Below are 18,933 nucleotides of genomic sequence, written 5' to 3'. Positions count from 1 at the left end.
GGACAATCAACCTTGCTGCATTTGATTAAATCTGAGAAGAAAGTATATCCCTGAACAATTCAGAATTCATCCGGCTGCTTCTGTTTTCAGTCACATCATGAGTAAACATTAGTGACCCAGTGCCTTTGGCAGCCTTGCATGTCCATGCCATGACACTGCCTCCACCATGATTTGCAGAGGATGAGCCGTTCCAAGCCTTCTCCATACTTTCTTCCTCCCATCAATCTGGTACAGGTTGATATTAGTTTCATCATTCCAAAGAATGCTGTTCCAGAACTGGACTGGCTTCCAGGAGCTCCTTTGGTGCAACTGTTCTTGGCGTTCTATTGTTTGTGCACTTTTAGTTGTAGTCTCTATTGGAGTTATGAGAAGACTCGTTAGTAATCTCAGTCTTATAGGTACATTGGTTCAGTATTAAAGGGGTTGTCCAGGCATGGGGCAATTTGTCATACTGATGACCTATCCACAGGATAGCTTCGATCTTTCTTGGGATTCTGTTGGCACTATAGGAGATTCATCCTTCAGTATTCAAAGATTCCTAAGTCCTTAATAGGCTAACTAAGGAATACTCACCTCATCTCATTAAAATCAGAATGTAAAGAAACTCTACTGTAATGTAAATGCACCCTTTGGAGATAAGTGGGATCAAAAATGTAATGAAGCCTTTGAGAAACTGAAAGGATAAATAAACTTTTGAAAAACATTTGACGTGTCATAGTGACATGTCAGAAGTCTTTATCAGTCTGAGTACTGAGACCCCCACCAATCGTTAAAATTAAGCGGCAGAAGCACTCAGGTGAGGGCTGTGCTGCTTAGTGTCTAGTCGACTGTCCTCGGAAAGCCGAGCAAGTGGTGTATTGGCTCAATAGAAAGTCTATGTACACCATTTGCTTGACTTTCCTCAGAAAGCCGATGAAATGGGAAGTGGTACAGTGTTCACCCGAGCGCTTATGTCACTTTGTTTTAGTGATCGGTGGGGGTCTCAGTGCTTGGACCCCAACCAATCAAAACTTCTGACACGTCACTATGACATGTCAAATGTTTTTTTTTAAATGTTTAGTTAACCTTAAAGTATTGTTTGACTTAAGCGTCTGTGAAGCATATGCAGATCCTTAAAAGCTGTATGTGTTGCATGCGATTGCCTCATTGAATGGGCAGGGAGCTATATTATACCAGGACTATGATGGGACACTTAGGTCAGTGTATTAAAACAGTCGAGGGTTAACAGTAAGTGAGAAGAACTACCAAGCTCATAATCAGAATTTTTAGTTCTTTAATGGGTCATAGTGGACAATCACCATGATTACCTCTATGGCATTGGTACTGCCAGAAAATTATTGAGAAATGGTTCTCAGGGTTCTGCATGATGAGCATGGCCATTTGGGAATAGAAAAACCAACCAATCTGACGTGTTCTACATGACTGGCGCATAGCAAATGTTGTGCTAATATTCAAAAAGGAGCCAAAAATCTAACCCAGCAAATATAGCCCTGAAAGTAAAACCTTAATTGTGGGTAAAATGTTTGGAGGTTGTCTAAGAGATGCTATCCTATAGTATTTCAATAAGAAAAAAAGAACAACTCCATATTAGCATGGCTTTAAGAGGGATCGGTCCTGTCAAATTAATCAGATCAGCTTCTTAGAGGAGGTAAACTCTAGACTGAACTGGGGTGTGTCATTGGATGTCATACTGTATATCGTTTTCAAAGCATTTGATACTGTGCCGCAAAAGAGATTGGTACATAAAATGAAAATGCTGGGACTGGAGGAAAATATGTGTAAGTGGGTAAGTAATTGGCTCATTGATAGAAAAAAGGGGGTGGTTATTAATGGTACATTCTCAGATTGGGTCACAGTCAATAGCGGATCCCCATTGGTGCATTAAGGGCAGCCACCTGTGGTCTTCACTGCAGCTCTTCTCCTGCTCACAGCACGACACAGAGCCCGCCGACAGTCTCCCCTCCCCCATGTCCCGACAGCTAGCAGCAGAGGAGAGATGTTTAGAGCAGGGAAGGGGGGCTGGAGGGGGAGCTTCTAAAGCAGCACAGACCACGGCTGCTAAGTAGAAGCGAAGCTCCCCTCGCCTGACAGGTGCGGTCCTGGCACCGGGGCTCCCTCCGGTGCTAGCAACGCCACTGGGCATGAGGGGGTTCGGGCGGTCATGGGCCCCCTGGGAGCCTTGGGCCCCCGGGCGACCGCCCGAAACGCCCTAATGATAATCCGCCACTGAGTATACCTACTATACTTTTGTCCTTTTTGACACAAAAGTATTTAACATTGCATATTGTTTCTGGCTAACACGGTTTTACTGTACTTCTTAAAAGACTTTGATCACAATTTTGATAGTTTTGGAATGCACCATGTGATCAAATGCACCTATCTATTTAAGATGATGCTTTTAGATTTGTTGTTAGGCTTGAGAAAGACCCTTCACTCACTGCAGGTTAAAAAGTTAGCCTGTTTGTCGCAAGATATTTTGACAATAAAACCTTTTTGAAGATTTGGAGACGTGTGTTGTTGTCATACTGCTTTGTTGGAAATTACATTATGCCAGAGAAGGTTTGCCTGGCTTGACAGCGTGCACCGCACCAGGAACTCGGGACTTGTGCTGCTACAAAAATTTCACACTGTGCTGTGGATCATGCTGGGCTGGAACAATGAGAAGTGTATGTCACTGATTGGTCACTGATTGGTCAGCTTCATACACTTCTTTACAACACCCACTTGGTCAAAAGTAAAAACACGCCCAGTTGGTCTTTAAGAAACAAAATCTAAACTTACTCATAACTTGCTAAAAAATGATCGTTTTTCAAAATAAAAACCACTGCTGTTATCTACATTACAGCGCCGATCAGATTATGTAGGAGATAGGCCACTTATAATGTGGTGACAGAGCCTCTTTAAGCAAGTGAAACTCGATCTTGATCGGGTTGAGATCTGGTGATTGACTTGGCCATTGCAGAATATTCCACTTCTTTGCAAACATGGGTTGCTTTGGCAGTATGTTTTGGGTCATTGACCATCTGTACTGTGAAGCCACGGACAATCAACCTTGCTGCATTTGATTAAATCTGAGAAGAAAGTATATCCCTGAACAATTCAGAATTCATCCGGCTGCTTCTGTTTTCAGTCACATCATGAGTAAACATTAGTGACCCAGTGCCTTTGGCAGCCTTGCATGTCCATGCCATGACACTGCCTCCACCATGATTTGCAGAGGATGAGCCGTTCCAAGCCTTCTCCATACTTTCTTCCTCCCATCAATCTGGTACAGGTTGATATTAGTTTCATCATTCCAAAGAATGCTGTTCCAGAACTGGACTGGCTTCCAGGAGCTCCTTTGGTGCAACTGTTCTTGGCGTTCTATTGTTTGTGCACTTTTAGTTGTAGTCTCTATTGGAGTTATGAGAAGACTCGTTAGTAATCTCAGTCTTATAGGTACATTGGTTCAGTATTAAAGGGGTTGTCCAGGCATGGGGCAATTTGTCATACTGATGACCTATCCACAGGATAGCTTCGATCTTTCTTGGGATTCTGTTGGCACTATAGGAGATTCATCCTTCAGTATTCAAAGATTCCTAAGTCCTTAATAGGCTAACTAAGGAATACTCACCTCATCTCATTAAAATCAGAATGTAAAGAAACTCTACTGTAATGTAAATGCACCCTTTGGAGATAAGTGGGATCAAAAATGTAATGAAGCCTTTGAGAAACTGAAAGGATAAATAAACTTTTGAAAAACATTTGACGTGTCATAGTGACATGTCAGAAGTCTTTATCAGTCTGAGTACTGAGACCCCCACCAATCGTTAAAATTAAGCGGCAGAAGCACTCAGGTGAGGGCTGTGCTGCTTAGTGTCTAGTCGACTGTCCTCGGAAAGCCGAGCAAGTGGTGTATTGGCTCAATAGAAAGTCTATGTACACCATTTGCTTGACTTTCCTCAGAAAGCCGATGAAATGGGAAGTGGTACAGTGTTCACCCGAGCGCTTATGTCACTTTGTTTTAGTGATCGGTGGGGGTCTCAGTGCTTGGACCCCAACCAATCAAAACTTCTGACACGTCACTATGACATGTCAAATGTTTTTTTTTAAATGTTTAGTTAACCTTAAAGTATTGTTTGACTTAAGCGTCTGTGAAGCATATGCAGATCCTTAAAAGCTGTATGTGTTGCATGCGATTGCCTCATTGAATGGGCAGGGAGCTATATTATACCAGGACTATGATGGGACACTTAGGTCAGTGTATTAAAACAGTCGAGGGTTAACAGTAAGTGAGAAGAACTACCAAGCTCATAATCAGAATTTTTAGTTCTTTAATGGGTCATAGTGGACAATCACCATGATTACCTCTATGGCATTGGTACTGCCAGAAAATTATTGAGAAATGGTTCTCAGGGTTCTGCATGATGAGCATGGCCATTTGGGAATAGAAAAACCAACCAATCTGACGTGTTCTACATGACTGGCGCATAGCAAATGTTGTGCTAATATTCAAAAAGGAGCCAAAAATCTAACCCAGCAAATATAGCCCTGAAAGTAAAACCTTAATTGTGGGTAAAATGTTTGGAGGTTGTCTAAGAGATGCTATCCTATAGTATTTCAATAAGAAAAAAAGAACAACTCCATATTAGCATGGCTTTAAGAGGGATCGGTCCTGTCAAATTAATCAGATCAGCTTCTTAGAGGAGGTAAACTCTAGACTGAACTGGGGTGTGTCATTGGATGTCATACTGTATATCGTTTTCAAAGCATTTGATACTGTGCCGCAAAAGAGATTGGTACATAAAATGAAAATGCTGGGACTGGAGGAAAATATGTGTAAGTGGGTAAGTAATTGGCTCATTGATAGAAAAAAGGGGGTGGTTATTAATGGTACATTCTCAGATTGGGTCACAGTCAATAGCGGATCCCCATTGGTGCATTAAGGGCAGCCACCTGTGGTCCTGGGCTCCTGGGAGGCCCATGTCCCCCAAAGAATAAAACCACATCTTAGTTTTGCGAATCGCTACAAAAATAAGGGACAAAGCTGCTTTGTGTATGGGGCAGAAAGCACCCTGTGACAAGGGCCGGAAGGCTCTTACATAGGACTCAATTGTATCAGTGTCCTTTGAACACGGATGCAATTGACAACGCTGGTGAGGCAAGGGAAACATCAGTTCCCTTCCCCGCAATTTGGCGCTTTTTTGTGATACAGACAGTGCGGTGATGTCATAAGTGGGGTGCTACCTACAGGGGGGCAGTGTGGCGTTATCTACAGGGGGGGGGTGTTGCACTAACTACAGGGGAGGGGTTGTCGCTATCCACAGGGGACAGTGTGGCACTATCTACAGGGGGCTTAGTGGCACTATCTACAGTGGGATGTGGCGCTATCAACGGTGGTGTGTGTCACTATCGACAGGGGGTACTGTAACACTATCTTACGGCAGTTGTGTGTGGCACTATCTACAGGGGGGTTTGGCACTATCTACCGGGGGTATGTGACACTTTCTACAGGAGGCGTGTGGCACTATCTACAGGGGTTACTGTGGCACTATCTATGGGGGGTACTGTGGCACTATCTACAGGGTGTGTGTGTCCCTATCTACAGGGGTACTGTGGAATTATCTACAGGGGGTATGTGGCACTATTTACAGGGGTTACTATGGCACTATCTACAGAATGGGTGTGTGGCACTATCTACAGGGGGCTGTGTGGCACTATCTACTATCTATTCCTTGGGTGGCCATGGGCAGCCTCCCTACACAGATCTATGGGATGCGCTATTGACGATGACCCAACCTGAGAATGTACCGCTAATACCCACCCCATGAAGAAGCTGTGGTGAAACACACGTCAGGTTCGCAGTGGTGTATCCTGGATCTGTGTGGCACTATCTATCTATAGGGGGGCTACAGTGGCACTATCTACAGGATGGGTGTGTGGCGCAATCTATTGGGGGTGTCAATTTCTACAGGGGGTACTGTGGCACTATCTATAAGGGGGTGGGACTATCTATAGGGGAGTTTCTACATGGGGCTCTATCTGCAGTGGGCTCTCTACAGGGGGCTCTGATGGGCACTATCTACAGGGGGCACTGTCAGTGGTGCTATCTACAGGGGGCGTTGTGAGTGGCACTTTCGATTGTGTGTGTGCAATTCTTTACAGTATTTGACACAATTGTAAACAGGGGCATAGTGTATGGTACTATTATATTCAAGCGCGCAGTGTATGGTGCTATAATTCTTAGGGGCGCTGTGTATGTTGCATTCTGGTGAACTGGGCCAGCTGTTACTCACATCGGGACCACATCAAGGGGTAGCGAGCAGGTAGTCTCCCCACAGCGAAGTCCAGATCCCTATATTGAGGTTAAAGAGTGAAGACCAGGGAGGCTACTTAGATAACACCCTTGGAGGTGGCCCTAATCCAAACCAGTTAAGTAGCACAGTGCGTCCACAACCTGCTGTTCCTTACACCACTGTTCTCAGCTCAGCATCTGGTGGCTACGCACACCACCGATGCTCTACTCTGAGTCCTACTGCATGAGCGCTGACCCTTGCTTTTTTAAAGGACCAGCAAACGCCAAAATTATTTTCACCCAACTTCCCTGGGTATTTAAATTCAATCACCTTTTCTTGCTTTTTGCCATAGCAATTTGGTTCTTCTAGTGTTCCAAGTGTTCCTAAAGTCTAAGCTAGCTAGTTTATTGGATTTCCTATGTTTTGACCCCAGCCTGTACTTTGATCATCCCTGCCTGCCCTGAACTTTTGCTTAGTTACCCGTAACAAACTTCTGACGCCTTCCCTGACGATCAGTTACATGACCCGTTATGAACCTTGCGCCTGCCTTGACATTTTGCTATACCAGACCACACTCATTGACACTTCACCTGTTAAGTAGGCCGTCACCAAGGGAGACGACTCTGGGGATAGCAACTTGGGGTTCTCCTGCCGCGAAGTCCACATTCCTGTACAGGGGTTAAAGGGTGATGTCCAGGGGTTCCCTTAGACTCTGCTCCCCGGTTTAGCCCCACGTCAATTCCCTTGGAGACAAGGTAGGTTCACACCGCCTTCTGCTGGGCCCGTGACAGAAAATCCCAGGGTCTCATGACAACTAGATTGCTGTAGATGGGTCATTGATCCAGGGATTTATTCTAATTACAATGGGATGAGAAAAATTGGCTTTTGCCTCATGGGGGTTTTGTCTTTTTCTGGATCAACATTACAGAATAATTTTTCAGTCTTACAAATTATAATACTATTATACTATGAACTTTGTCACTGATTGATATTTCTGTCATCTCATGGACTGTCATCTCTTAGACTCCGCTCCCCAATTGCGCCCCAAGTCAAATCTTTGTCCCCAAGCTAGGTTCACACCACCCTCTGCTGGCCCCGTGACATAAAATACGACTAGCTCCATAACACACAGCAGTATGCACAAATACTCAGTTTATCTCAGGTTGACCTAATATGCAAGACTATTCCTTTCAAATAGGAGGGGGCCCATAGTGATTTTCAAGTTTGTTTGCATTGAGCTCAGATATTGCAAACGGCAGCCCTGCCTGAAGAATTAGCTAATTTACCGTAAAAAAAGAAATATCTTCCTCTTTTAGGAAATCCAAACAGAGCAAGGTAGAAGCAAGGAGGCAGCACACCAATATGTAATTCAAAAGGTGTTTTATTCACCCAGTGTGTATGGGACGTTTCACCTTCTCATTGAAGGCAAACACTATTCAAATGGCGTATGCACATGTATTTATTGCTTGAGAATGCCTTCAATGAGAAGGTGAAATGTCGCCTACACACTGGGTGAATAAAACACCTTTTGAATTACATATTGGTGTGCTGCCTCCTTTCCTTTGGATGATTCCTGCGGACTTTGCATGGCTTCTTCTTTTAGGTTTGTGGCTTCTATTATATATCAGCAGTCAAAAGTTTGGACATAGCTACTCAAAGAAGGGGTTTTCTTTATTTTTCCTATATTTAACCATTTATAAAATATATAGTAAATAGTAAAGTAATTGGAACTAAAAAGTTACAGTCCACAGGGGACTGTGGATGCCAGGTCATCCATCGCTCTTCTTTTTTGTCAAGCAGCTCAGCCTACACAGCCTGGAGGTGTGTTTTGGGTTGTTATCCTGATGGAGCAACTAACCACTAACCAGATGGAATGGAGTGTCGCTGCAGAATGTTGTGGTAGCGGTATTGTGTGCCTTCACTTTTTATAGATCGCCAATAGTGTCACCAGAAAATCATCTCCATACCATCACATTCCCACCGCTATGCTTCACAGTGGGAACCACACATCCAGACATCATTTGTTCACCTTCTCTGCGTCTAACAATGTAGAGACAAAAATCTCAAATTTGGACTCATCAGACCAAAGGACAGATTTCCACTTGTCTTATGTTTACTGTATATGTTCCTTGGCACAAGCAGGTGTCTACCTTATTTATGTGCCTTAGTGGTGGGTTTCTTGCAGCAATTCTATCATGGAGACCTGATTTCCGCAGTCTTCTCTGAACAGTTGATGTTGAGGTATTTTTGCTGTTTGAACTCATTGGAGAATTCAATTGCACTCCTATCTGAGGGGCTGTTCATTTACAATTTCTGAGGCTGGTGACTCGAGTATACTAGTCCTGTGCAGTAGGACTGCTTTTCCTGTAGCGATCCTCATTATAACCTGTTTCATATTAACGCCTAAGAGTTTTTTTAGTTTTTATTCAATTTTTAATGGAGTGTAGAACTGAGAAAATCGCTAGTGTGAAAATCACCCTATTTAAACAAATACAATATTATCAAAGACGAAAATAAAAGGTTAATTAAAAGGCAAATACAGTTTTCTAACTCTCTAATGAACTGTCTAATAAACTCTTTTTTTTCTTTAGACCATTTTGACTACATAAAAAAGTTAGCAGGATCAGAATCTATTGGAATTGGTGGAGATTATGATGGGGTAACTGGGTAAGTCATTCTGTTTAGAATTTATTATGGGAAATGTCACACTACCTATGTGGTGTTCATATAAATGACTGCAAGAGATTGAGAAAATGTTCTACCCGCCTAAAACTGTCATCAGTTTATACAAAAGAATATCATACTACTCGAAAAAATCATTAAAGGGGTTGTCCTACAATTAAATATTACATTTCTGTTAGACCACACAAAATATAAAAATATTTCCTTTCGAATAATTTTAAAAAGTGCTCCAGTGTCTAGATATTGGTGTTACATACTTGTTATGGCACCTCCTGGTGTTGTTTTGTTTCCCCTCTCAGAGTATCCACCTAATGTGTTCAGTGTCGGTGAGAAGAAATCGCTTCAAGTGTTCTAATTCTTATTGGCTGCCTGCACGATAGCCGAAATCACTCCACAGAGTATGTACAAGAGCTATTTGACATCAATGTCCATCGCCACTAAACACAATAGGTGAATGTTGTGAGAGGAAATCCGAAGTACAGCCGGGGGCACCATAACAAATATGTAAAATATTTAGACACAGGAAGATTTAAAAAAATGTGCAAGCACACCAGCAAATCTTAATGACTAAAGAAAAAAAAATAAATCAAGGTATTGGAATGGCCAAGTCAAAGACCAGACATCAATCCCTTAGATGCTTTAGAGGGATCTTAACAGAGCTGTGCATAAACGTGTGCACTAAAACTTCAATGAACTGAAGCAATGTTGTAAAGAAGACTAGGCTCAAATGTATCCAAAACGATGTGAGAGACTGATAAACTTCAAGTTATTGTTGCTGTATGTTGTTCTACATGTTACTAAATTAGGCCATGTTCAGACGTAGAAGATGTGCTGCTGATTTTCGGGCAGATTCTACACAGAAAATATGTGGCAATTTACAGTACATAGTTACATAGTTGATAAGGTTGAAAAAAGACACCGATATATGAAGTCCAGCTTATAATCCTAACGAATTGGACCAGAAAGGCAAAAACCCAAATAAGGCAGATGCCAAATGCGCCATATTAGGGGAAAAAATTCCTTTCTGAAATCTAGTACCAGTAACTTGTAATATTATATTTTTCAGGAATGGCTTCCCGGCCCATTTTTGAACTTGTTCAAAGAGTCAACCATCACAACAATGGTTGTGGCAGCAAGTTCCATAATCTCACTGCTCATACAGAAAAGAATCAATGTGACATTTTCTTTCCCCCAGACATAGAGGATGCCCCCTTGTCATTGCTACAGGCCTGAGTGAAAAAACAGCATTAGAAATATCTCTGTCTGGTCCATTCATAAATTTGTACATTGTAATTAGATCACCCCTAAGCCGTCTTTTTTTCTAAAATGAATTACCCCAAGTTTGATAACCTTTTTTGGTACTACAATCCACCGGTTCACCTTGATCGCTCCCTACTCTACACCCGCTCAAATAGGTCTATAGCTTTCTTATTTACAGGTGCCTAAAATCGTACATAAAATGTGTGGTTTGACTAGTGATTTGTATAGAGGCAAAACTATGTCCTTATCATGATCATCTAAGCCTATTTTGCCATTTTATCTGCCTTGGCAACAGCTGTCTGGCTCTGGTTGCTAAAGTTGTCCTCCAATATTGCACAGTATTTTTCAGTGGTAGGTTTATCCAGTAGTTTTTTTTTAACAGATATTTTTTATTGAACATTTTGCATTGTTATAAACAATACAAAACATAAACCAACGTCAAATAACATACATTTCCCCAAAATAACTTGCCCCCCATCCCCCTGAGAGACAGTCAGATATAACATCAGTACAGTATGTATTACCTGAATAGTGCAAAAATGTTGCCTAGTACAATAATTATGTATGTGTGGTCAATAGCATACGTTTGAAAACTGTAGTGAGATATGACTGTATATGATACGATAGGAATATATAAACTCCTCTATGCACTGATCAACCAGTTATACAGCGTACCATACCCAGAGAGATACACTATATGGACACTGATGTTGGAGGAGAGGACCTGGCTCACAATCTGCATTCTAGTTAATTCCAAAGGTGTTTTATGGGGTTGAGGTCAGAACTCTGTTTGGGCCAGTCTAGTTTTTCCACACCAAACTCAGCCAGCCATGCAATTATACACCTTGTTTTGTGCACTGGGATACAGTCATGGTGTAACAGAAAAGGGCCTTCTCCAAACTGTTCCCACAAAGTTGGAAGCATTCAATTGTCCAAAATATCTTGGTATGCTGAAGCATTGAGATTTCCCTTCACTGGAATAAGGGGCCCCAGCCAACCCCTAAAAAACAGCCCTATAGCATTATCCCTCCTCCACCAAACATTACAGTTGGTACAATGTTGTCAGCAGAGTGTTAGATTTTTTTTCACTATGCGCCCACTGGCGTAGCTATAGGGGTCGCAGCGGTCGCAATTGCGACCGGGCCCAGAAGCCAGGGGGGCCCACGGCCCCCCGCACCACATCAATAAAAAGTTACTATAGTAACTCGGGCCGCGGGCCCCTGTTACTATAGTAACATACTTTACTTACCTTCCTGGTTCCGGATCGCTGCTGAGGTCCTGACGTCAAGCGCTGTGCGCAGCGCATGACGTCACAGCGCTATGCGCCGCACACAGCATCGAGACTACAGAACTCCCGCCGCGGCCGAAGAGGAAGGTAAGGTTAGCCCTGACTGGCGGGGTCTGACTCCCGGGACCCGCCAATCAGCTGTTTTGAAGGGGCCGCAGCACTCGTACGAGAGCTGCTCCCCTTCATTCCTGTCACTTCATTCCGGTCACACTGTGAATCGGTGTCGGCGATTCGCAGTGTGAGCGAGTAGTGAAATGAAGGGGACGCCGCTCTCGTACGAGTGCTGCGGCCCCTTCAAAACAGCTGATTTGCGGGTCCCGGGCGACACATCATCTATTGATGGCCTATCCTGTGGATAGGCCATCAATGTTTAGGGACTGCACAACCCCTAAGCCTACGATGTATCAGGCTTAGGGGGCCCATGAGACAGGATCACAGATTGTGTGATCCTGTCTGCTGGGCCCTATATCTAAGCCAATCACATGGTAGGCTTAGATACATGGCCCATGCGTGATCCTGTCTGCTGGGCCCTGTATCTAAGCCTACCACACTGTAGGTTTAGATACAGGGCCCCAGTACACAGTAATCTTATACTGTATAAGATTACTGTCTGCTGGACCCTGTATCTAAGCCTACCTTGTGGTAGGCTTAGAGACAGGGTCCCACAGACAGTATCACACATGGGCCCTGTATCTAAGCCTTAGGGTATGTGCACAGACACTAATTACGTCCGTAATTGACGGACGTATTTCGGCCGCAAGTAAAGGACCGAACACAGTGCAGGGAGCCGGGCTCCTAGCATCATACTTATGTACGATGCTAGGAGTCCCTGGCTCGCTGCAGGACAACTGTCCCATACTGTAAACATGTTTTCAGTACGGGACAGTTGTCCGGCAGCGAGGCAGGGACTCCTAGCGTCGTACATAAGTACGACGCTAGGAGCCCGGCTCCCTGCACTGTGTTCGGTCCGGTACTTGCGGCCGAAATACGTCCGTCAATTACGGACGTAATTAGTGTGTGTGCACATACCCTAACACATGTGTTACTAATCATATTTTGTGTGTTTTCTTACAGGTTCGGTCGTTGGACTACGTCGGATTCCAGGACTACTTAGATGACGGCTTTTTTTTTATTAATAAAATGGTTAATGAGGGCTGTGTGGGTTTTTTTTTTATTTCAATAAAATATTTTTTCTATGTCTTTGTGTTTTTTTTTTAAACTATATTACTACCGCCTTAGTAATGGCCGCCGGCTGATTGACAGCATCCATTGCTAAGGCGGGGCTTAGTGTTAGCAGGTACAGAGGCTAACACTAACCCCCTTTATTACCCCGGTACCCACCGCCACCAGGGGTGCTGGGAAGAGCCGGGTACCATCCAGTACCTGACCATCTGTAGTGATGGTCGGCCACTGGGGTGGCCGCAGGCTGGTATTATCAGGAGGGGAAAGGCAAAAACAGTGGCCCTTCCCATCCTGGTAATGCTGCCTGCTGCTGCTTTATTGTATCTGGCTGGTTATGAAAAATGGGGGGGACCCCACGTCATTTAAAAAAACCAAAAAAAAAATAATAATTGGAAAGAACGATTTCGGGTCCCCCCCAATTTTCATAACCAGCCAGATGCAACACAGCAGCAGCAGGCAGCATTACAAGGGTGGGAAGGGCCACTGTTTTTGGCCTTCCCCAGCCTAATACCAGCCTGCGGCCACCCCGGTGCCTGCCCGTCACTACAGATGGTCGGGTACTGGTTTGTACCCGGCTCTTCCCAGTACCCCTGGTGGCGGTTGGTACCGGGGTAATAATGGGGGTTAGTGTAGCCTCTGCACCGGCTAACATTAAGCCTCGCCTTAGTAATGGAGGTTGTCAATCAGCCAGCGGCCATTACTAAGGCGGTGATAATAAAGTTTAAAAAGATACAAGCACATAGAAAAAATATTTTATTGAAATAAAAAAACAACCCTCATTAACCATTTTATTGAGAATAAAAAAAACGCCGTCATTGAAGTCCTCGAATCCGAAGTCCAACAACCGAACCTGTAAAAAAAACACAAACACAAAAATAATCAGTAACACATAAAGAAGCAAAATTATTATTCTTACCTATCCTGGGTCCAGCGCTGGAGCCGCAATGTCAACGAGCTGGGCCCTGTATCTAATCCTATCATGTGTGATACAGTCTGCTGAGCTGTGTATCTAATCCAATCATGTATGATACTGTCTGCTGGGCCCTATATCTAATCCGATCATGTGTGATACTGTCTGCTGAGCCACTGTATCTAATCCTATCATGTGTGATACTGTCTGCTGAGCCACTGTATCTAATCCTATCATGTGTGGTACTGTCTGCTGAGCCACTGTATCTAATCCTATCATGTGTGATACTGTCTGCTGAGCCACTGTATCTAATCCTATCATGTGTGGTACTGTCTGCTGAGCCACTGTATCTAATCCTATCATGTGTGGTACTGTCTGCTGAGCCACTGTATCTAATCCTATCATGTGTGATACTGTCTGCTGAGCTGTGTATCTAATCCTATCATGTGTGATACTGCCTTCTGAGCCACTGTATCTAATCCTATCATGTGTGATACTGTCTGCTCAGCCACTGTATCTAATCCTATCCATAGTTTATAGGGTCGTAGTGCTATAGATATGCTATGCTGTCTCATATACACACTTTTTTTTGGGGCGGACACATATGTATTGGGGCTATTTCCCGGACATTTTAAGCCCTGAGGGTATGTTCACACGGCTGCGTCCGTTACGGCTGAAATTACTGTGCTGTTTTCAGGAGAAAACAGCACCGTAATTTCAGCCGTAATGGCATGTGCAGGCGTCTTTTGCTGCGTCCATTACGGACGTAATTGAAGCTGGTTTTCCATGGAGTCCATGGAAAACGGCTCCATTTACGTCTGAAGAAGTGACAGGCACTTTTTTACGCGCCGCCTTTTGACAGCGGCTCGTAAAAAAAATGACCGTCGGCACATCGTAAGACCCATTCAAATGAATGGGCAGATGTTTGCCGACGCTTTTGAGCCGCATTTTCGGACGTAATTCAATGCTAAAACGCCCGAATTACGTCCGTAAATAGTGTGTGTGAACCCAGCCTTAGTGACGCCCCGGCTGCTAGTGCTGCATTGTTGGGTCACTTAGGAGACCCAGCGATGCAGCTGAAAGCGGACCGTCGGCCATGAGAAGTTTGTGGGGGGGGGCCCAGTAAGAATTTTTGCATCGGGGCCCATGAGCCTCTAGCTACGCCCCTGTATGCGCCGCAGCACTCGGTTACCCCAATAAGTAACTTTACTTGGTCTGCCACCTCGTGGCTGAGTTGCTGTGGCTCCTAAATGCTTCCACTTTGTAATAATATCACTCAGTTGATCGTGGAATATCTAGGAGGGAAGAAAGTTTACAAACTGGCTTGTTGCAACAGTGGAGTCCTATTACAGGACCACGCTGGAATTCAGTGAGCTCCTTAGAATTACCCATTCTTTCACAAATGTAATGGCAAACTACATGACTAGATGCTTGATTTTATACACCTGTGACAATGAGACTGAATGAAACACCTGAATTCAATGATTTCAATGTGTCTCAATACTTTTGTCCATATAGTGTATATGAGAAATATACCATCAATAGCCATAACATGCTCTTCGCAATCCTTGTGAAATACATACCCCTGTTGCGTGGTAAATAGTGGGTCAACAGTCTCATCAGGCTAAAATGAATATTGAGCAAAGCCTGATTCGATGGATTGGGAGTATCAAGCCACCTGCTCAAAATGGAATAACATTTTGATATGCAATTTCTCTTTATTACACCTCACATTTCAAATTGATAGTTTCATTCATATTGGATATTCATTCTTAATTTGTGGGGGGTCTGGATTGTATCCAGTGGTCCGCAATAGCTTTCCGAGTTTGATACAGTATTCTTTTAATCCCCAACACGGTCAATTGTTCCATTTCTATGTCCCATGGAAATCCCAACAGACAAATTTCAAAACTCTTTGAGTAGGAGGTTCGGATAATGGAGAATGGTAATCTAAGGTCGTTGGCAGAACGTAGAGCGCGGGTAGGCTGGTAGATAGAGATGAGGGAGGAGATGTGAGGAGGTGCAGCACTGTGGAGAGCTTTGTGGGTGTAATAGGTTTTCATTTTATAAATGTTACATTTTTAATCTGAAGGGAATGGGCAACCAGTGCAGTGACTGGCATAGGGTAGAGGTGGCTGGTCAGGGTAGATTGGAGAGGGGAGAGTTTAGTGAGTAGAACAAAGATTAGTAATGAGTTACAGTAGTCAAGACGAGAGTTATATCTGTCACACACGGATACTGGCTGGTGACCGGCTCATGCAGCTTTATGTGTACTACTCCATGTGTATAAAAGATGGCTGAACCGATGTACTTAACAAGCACTTTTCACATTTTGTGTAACTCCTTTTTCCTCATAGATTGTAAGCTCTTGCGAGCAGAGCCCTCACTCCTCTTGTTTGCATTGTTAATTAGTTTTATCACTATCTAATGTCCGATATTGTCTGCACATGTTCCCTCTGAATTGTAAAGCGCTTCGGAATATGTTGGCGCTATATAAATAAATATTATTATTATTGTTATTGGTCAAGATTGCGGAAACAGCTGAGCTCACTGAGCTACACTGTTTCTGTAACTCCCTTTCACTTCTATGGGGGTTGTTCCATTTCTATGTCCCATGGAAATCCCAACAGACAAATTTGCAGCAACAGTGTAGCTTGACGAGCTGAGAATGTCTATCAGACATGTATAGCATATCCTATGGATATGCCATAAATGTCTGTCGTGAGACAACCCCTTTTACCCCTGCAGAACTTGGGGGTGTATGTTAGCTGGACTGAGTAATTTGTCTATTCTATTATTTTTAAGGCGGCACTGCACGTCTTCCTACGTTAAGCTTTATGCAATACATGACGATGGGGTTTTTAAAACCGGATCCACATGCAGTGAAAAAAATCAGCACACTAATCAGAACATGCAGAAAATCTCTGCTACGTCTGAACTCAAATTTATGTCAACATGTGCCCTCTTTCATAAATATGTCACAACATATATCACTGCCTTTAACTTTTACACTGCCTTATATTACTCCACTTTTTCCACTTCATGGTCTTTTGTGGTCCAAACTGCAAATTTTTTTTTCCATATTTTACTCCAAAAATGTTATATCTACTGTGTGACATATTTATTAACCATTTGTGCCAGGTTTTAGAGTCATTTGCGCCATACACGTTAGTTTGTAATAGTGGAGTGAAACATGGGCGTGGCTTACTGCTTGTCCAGGACTCACATTTATGAAATTCTACTTTTTTTTGACAGTCTCAAAAAAGTTGCATCCCTACTTCATACAGACTCTGGCATGCAAAAAAAGTGGTATAATTTTAGCCAGTGTAAAAGTTAATATCGGCAATGTATGTTGGGACAGATTTATCCAAGAGGGCAAATGCAGTCATAAACTTGTTGCAACATACTGTCAATAAAGTTGTCTAGCTTTAACTTCAGCATTGACTAAAATGACACCACTTTTGATAAATATGGGCCTGTATAAAGTAGAGATGCAACTTTGATTTCCGAATTTTTAAAAAAAAGTTGCATTTCACAAGTACATGAAGTTCAAATTGCACAAAATTTTGCTCAAATGGTTAATAAAAATGTTGCATAGCAGATAAAACAAATTTTTGGAGCAAAATGAACTAAAAACACATTTATCATGCAGTTTACACCAGGTTTTGGTGTAAACTACTCCATTAAAATGTCACGTTATAACATTTTAGAGGTAAAATTTGCAACATTTCTCGTTGTTTTCTACATATGGCAAGTGACAAGAAAAGTGGGCATGGTCTCCGAGGGAGATGTTGTTTATGCCAGAATTAATATTTAGAAAGGGAGAAAATCTTGCAAAATTTTGGCACAATCTATGCATTTAATTTCCTTACAGTTAGAGAGTTCAAAATTCACCAATTTTTTAACGAGATGTGCACCTTTTAATAAATTTCGTGCAAATCACTCCAAGTGCCTCCTTTACATATTGTGGGGAAAAAAATACAGTCTAGGCAAATTACTTCTCCACTACATACTTAAATTTTATCAATTATACTAAATTAAATACATGATACCTGATACAGCAAATTTAAGCTGTAATAATACATATGCGTTCAGCTTTCCCGAGGGGCGGCTGCTGGCAATAATGCTGTAAAACCATTCTGCAAAGACTGAGGCATGTAGGAAGGTGAGGGGTTAACCCATTACTTTCTTTTGTGTACACCCATGAGAGAAGCATCTTCTTCAACAGTGAGGGGATATGTCGAGTATGGTGAGTTTAGTAGGTGTATAGTACCAACATAAAAGACGTGGTTGTGGTTTGTGCAAATAGTATTATTATTATGATCAGCAAAATGCTGCTAGCTAGCTAATCCATAAGAAAAGATAGTTGGAGGTGTAGTCCAAAAAACTAAAAGAGGCAGGGATCCCATTTGTAAATCAAAATTCCACCTTTAAGCAATATTTCACAGTTATAAATGTACTATCCTGAGGATAGGCCATCAATTTTTATCACCTGAAAAAACCCTTTAAGGTGGAACAGAAAAGGCATACAATAGTATAAAATGTCTTTGTATGCTGTAGCATTAAAGTTCCCCTCTACTGGGAATAAGGGGCATAGCCCAAACTGATTTCTATTAGGCCTTGTACATCGCGACAAGCTTCCCTGGGGTCCTCCACCTTTCCAGCAGACTCCCCCTGCTTTTTGCCCTCTTTCTTGAAGTAACGGGAATAGGGGTGAGCGCCCCCACAGCCCAAGCCTTTGTGATGGAATTTACAAGACACTCCTACCTTGCATTGACCATTATTGAAGAGCCAGAAAATGTGTTTATTGGCAAGGGCCGGCTGCAAAATCCTTGCCCACTGGCCCCCACATGAATAGGGGTGGGCTGCTGCATGGAACTGATCCTGCATGGAACTGATCCTACAGAATGGAAGGGCACACAGCCAAGTGCTGGCGAAACTGCTCTTCATTCCATAACCATGCCAGGCCTCCATATGTTTATCACGCATCTCAAATACTTTCAACATAAGAAAAGCGCAATGCACATCTCTCCGGGAACTTAGACCAGCAAACGCTCGCAAAAATACTAAAGTCCCGCAGCCAATTGACAAACGTCCTAGGAATTTTCCTATACCTCTGTTTACATTCCTTCTTGTCCCTCTTCCTCTGCTTCTCAATACCTTTTGTCTCTTTTGTTTCTGGAAAATTATTCAACAGCAAAAGAGAGAATACCTCGACGTACTCACCCTTCACAATCTGCTCCCATAGTTACGGCGAGCCTCTAGCAGGCCTGAGAAAGCCAAATACATATTCCTCCTAGTAACATTCAACAACAGAGAGCCCTGCCCCAGAACTT

General features: G+C 43.0%; 1 protein-coding gene across 3 annotated transcripts in view; it reads left to right on the top strand.

Annotated features, from left to right (window-relative positions):
* The window catches only part of LOC142660696 (dipeptidase 2-like), a 183,797-nt gene that overhangs the window by 110,996 nt on the left and 53,868 nt on the right, over positions 1-18,933 (top strand). For all 3 annotated transcript variants that reach the window (XM_075837483.1, XM_075837481.1, XM_075837482.1), the window contains exon 9: positions 8,867-8,942. In XM_075837483.1, the coding sequence (XP_075693598.1) occupies positions 8,867-8,942 (76 nt within the window). The remainder of the gene's footprint in view (positions 1-8,866; positions 8,943-18,933) is intronic.

This window comes from Rhinoderma darwinii, chromosome 9 (genome assembly GCF_050947455.1).
Source record: "Rhinoderma darwinii isolate aRhiDar2 chromosome 9, aRhiDar2.hap1, whole genome shotgun sequence".
In the NCBI taxonomy this organism is placed as follows: domain Eukaryota; kingdom Metazoa; phylum Chordata; class Amphibia; order Anura; family Rhinodermatidae; genus Rhinoderma; species Rhinoderma darwinii.
This window is presented reverse-complemented; position numbering and strand designations above follow the sequence as displayed.